This window comes from Colobus angolensis, unplaced genomic scaffold (assembly GCF_000951035.1).
Source record: "Colobus angolensis palliatus isolate OR3802 unplaced genomic scaffold, Cang.pa_1.0 Scaffold18, whole genome shotgun sequence".
In the NCBI taxonomy this organism is placed as follows: domain Eukaryota; kingdom Metazoa; phylum Chordata; class Mammalia; order Primates; family Cercopithecidae; genus Colobus; species Colobus angolensis.
In genome coordinates this window covers 4,609,872-4,612,997 of record NW_012114932.1, presented here as the reverse complement: position 1 = coordinate 4,612,997, position 3,126 = coordinate 4,609,872, and the positions used below count along the sequence as shown (strand labels likewise).

General features: G+C 45.5%; 1 protein-coding gene across 1 annotated transcript in view; it reads left to right on the top strand.

Moving 5' to 3' along the window:
• The window catches only part of DHX30 (DEAH (Asp-Glu-Ala-His) box helicase 30), a 72,535-nt gene that overhangs the window by 4,279 nt on the left and 65,130 nt on the right, over window positions 1–3,126 (top strand). The window contains exon 2 of the mRNA XM_011939318.1: window positions 1,534–1,588. Coding sequence (XP_011794708.1) covers window positions 1,561–1,588 — 28 coding nt within the window. The 5' untranslated portion in view covers window positions 1,534–1,560. The remainder of the gene's footprint in view (window positions 1–1,533; window positions 1,589–3,126) is intronic.

Sequence of the window (3,126 nt, the reverse complement as noted above, 5' to 3'; positions counted from 1 at the left end):
TGCCACCATGCCTGGCTATTATTTTTTTTGTAGAGACGGAGTTTTACCACGTTGGTTAGGGAGTATTGTTTTTTAAGTAATAATCACTTAAAATGTTTTAGATTTTATAATATTCTGGTTTTCTTTTAAAAAATTAGAATATCAAATTACATACGTTTTATTTTCATTTGGATAGAAGGTATATATAGAATGTAACTTCCTAAAGTAAATTTTATCATTGTTGATATTGTATTGAAGTTTTCTCTCTACCATATCTTATGGGCTGAAATTTCCAGCATCCCTGGGGGAGCGGAGGCCATCAGGGCAGACCTGCTGTGGACCCACTTCCCACCTCCCCACAATTTGAGAATGAGAGGGAATAGCAGTCAGGAGCAGGAGTATTGGCCCCAATAGACTCCAAGCAATGTTGGACATGATTCTGATTTGCTAAACACTGTGTAGATTTTTTTTTTTTTTTTTTTTTGAGACAGAGTCTCGCTCTGTCGCCCAGGCTGGAGTGCAGTGGCCGGATCTCAGCTCACTGCAAGCTCCACCTCCCAGGTTTACGCCTCAGCCTCCCGAGTAGCTGGGACTACAGGCGCCCGCCACCTCGCCCGGCTAGTTTTTTGTATTTTTTAGTAGAGACGGGGTTTCACTGGGTTAGCCAGGATGGTCTCGATCTTCTGACCTCGTGATCCGCCCGTCTCCGCCTCCCAAAGTGCTGGGATTACAGGCTTGAGCCACCGTGCCCGGCCAATGTTTTTAAACAAAGTTCACTTAACGTTACTGCACTAATCCAGGAGTACTGGATTATAAAAACATCTGTAAACCTGAATTTGAGTATTTTTAAAAACAAAATTGTTAAACCAGAGGTGTTGCTTTTTTTCTTGTCATCTCTAAGTATATTCCTCAGTTAAATATGCTAATAAGCAAAATGCACCAAAACTTTTGGCTAATAGTTGTGCTTTAACTTAATATTTGTTATTTCATAGAGACTCTGTTAGGAAAAGCTTTTTATTCTGAATCACTATGCAGTTATTCTTTGATACTATCAGTCAAATCTTATTTTTAGGGGCTTGACTGGATTTTATGAAAGCCCAGTAAGCCATTTGCCCATAAGGCAGTCATCAGTCCTATTTCCTGGTGCCATGTGACAGAAGGGGTCCATGTAGAATTTAGTTTATTCCTGGAAGTCCCAAGGAAACTTGCAGGTCTTATGATGAACTAGGAAGGAAACCTGCAAGTATTATGATGAACTGGGAAGGAAACCTGCAAGTATTATGATGAACTACGTAGAACTACACGTCTCTTGTGATGAAATACATCCCCCTCTGTTTAACAGGATGTGGGGAGTTTTCAGAAGCAAAGGCAATTACTCTAGAGTGGAGCCGGCCTTCCAGTCCTCAAGACTGGGGAGCAGCAGTTGGTGCTCATTAGTGACGAGTTTCTTTTTTTCCAATTTCTGGACAGTGCTCTCCATGTTACTGAAGTCTTCTTTGTGGGTTGCTGGACCAGGAATATTAACTATTGCCTCTTGGCCCTCCTTGTTCTCAGGATTCCAGCTTTCCCTCCTGGCCAGAAATGTTCAGCCTGGACTCATTCAGAAAAGGTAAGACTGCAACTGTGCTTGCAACCTCATGCCCTTCTTTATTGGGATGGGCAGCCCTGAGGGCTGTGAAAGTCTCTCCCCACTATGTAGTTCTTGCACGTTTCTTTGGGTGGTTTTCCAAAGTCCTTTCCTATAGCCTTCCTCTTGCATGGTGCTTATAATCTGTGCCAACTCTTGCCCTGGCCTTTGTGTATATTTGCCATGCTTCCTCCCAATGCCCTCCTCTGCGTTCTCCCTGCTTATTAGAATCCTATTTTTTTTTTTGAGTTGGAGTCTCTGTTGCCCAGGCTGGAGTGCAGTGGCGCGATCTCTGCTCAGTGCAACTTCCGCCCTTCTGGGTTGAACCAGTTCTCCTGCCTCAGTCTCCATAGTAGCTGGGATTACAGGCACCAGCCACCAAGCTCAGCTAATTCTTTTTCATTTTTAGTTGAGACAGGGTTTCACCATGTTGGCCAGGCTGGTCTTGAACTGTTGACCTCAAGTGATCCACCCACCTCGGCCTGCCAAAGTGGTGGGATTACAGGCATGAGCCACCGTGCCTAGCTTCTAAAATCCTATTTTTCTAGGCTAGTATTTTATACCATCTCCTTCATGAAGATGTTGACAAAATGCAGTCTTTCTCCAACCTTCCTCAGTACCATACCTGTTAGTTCTCATGGTTAGTCTATTCTGAATTAATCATTGTGTCACTAGATTGGAAGCTCCCTGCAGCCAGGGCCTGTTGTGCTCTTTTTTTTTTTTTTTTTTTGAGACGGAGTCTTGCTCTGTCGCCTGGGCTGGAGTGCAGTGGCCGGATCTCAGCTCACTGCAAGCTCCGCCTCCCGGGTTTACACCATTCTCCTGCCTCAGCCTCCCAAGTAGCTGGGACTACAGGCGCCCGCCACCTCGCCCGGCTAGTTTTTTGTATTTTTTAGTAGAGATGGGGTTTCACCGTGTTAGCCAGGATGGTGTCGATCTCCTGACCTCGTGATCCGCCCGTCTCGGCCTCCCAAAGTGCTGGGATTACAGGCTTGAGCCACCGCGCCCAGCCTATGTTGTGCTCTTTTATCATGCCTAGCACCTGGCCAGCATTTCACACATAGTAGACCTCAGTAAACACTGGTGGAAGTGGATTGAATCTGTATTAGGCTATTCTTGCATTGGTATGAAAAAATACCTGAGACTGGGTAATTTATAAGAAAAGAGGTTTAATTGGCTCACATTTCTGCAGCGTGTATAGGAGGCATGCTGCTGGCACCTGCTTGGCTTCTGGGGAGGACTCAGGGAGCTTTTATTCAGGGGTAGAAGGTGAAGCGGGAACAGGCATGTCACATGGCAAAAATCAGGATCCAGAGAGAGAGTTGGGGAGGTGCCACACCATTTAAACAATATCGACTGGGTGTGATGATTCACGCCTGTAATCGCAGCACTTTGGGAGGCCAAGGTGGGCAGATTGCCTGAGCTCAGGAGTTTGAGACCAGCCTGGGCAACTAGGTGAAACCCCGTCTCTACTAAAATACAAAAAATTATCCAGGTGTGGCAGTGTGCGCCTGTAGTCC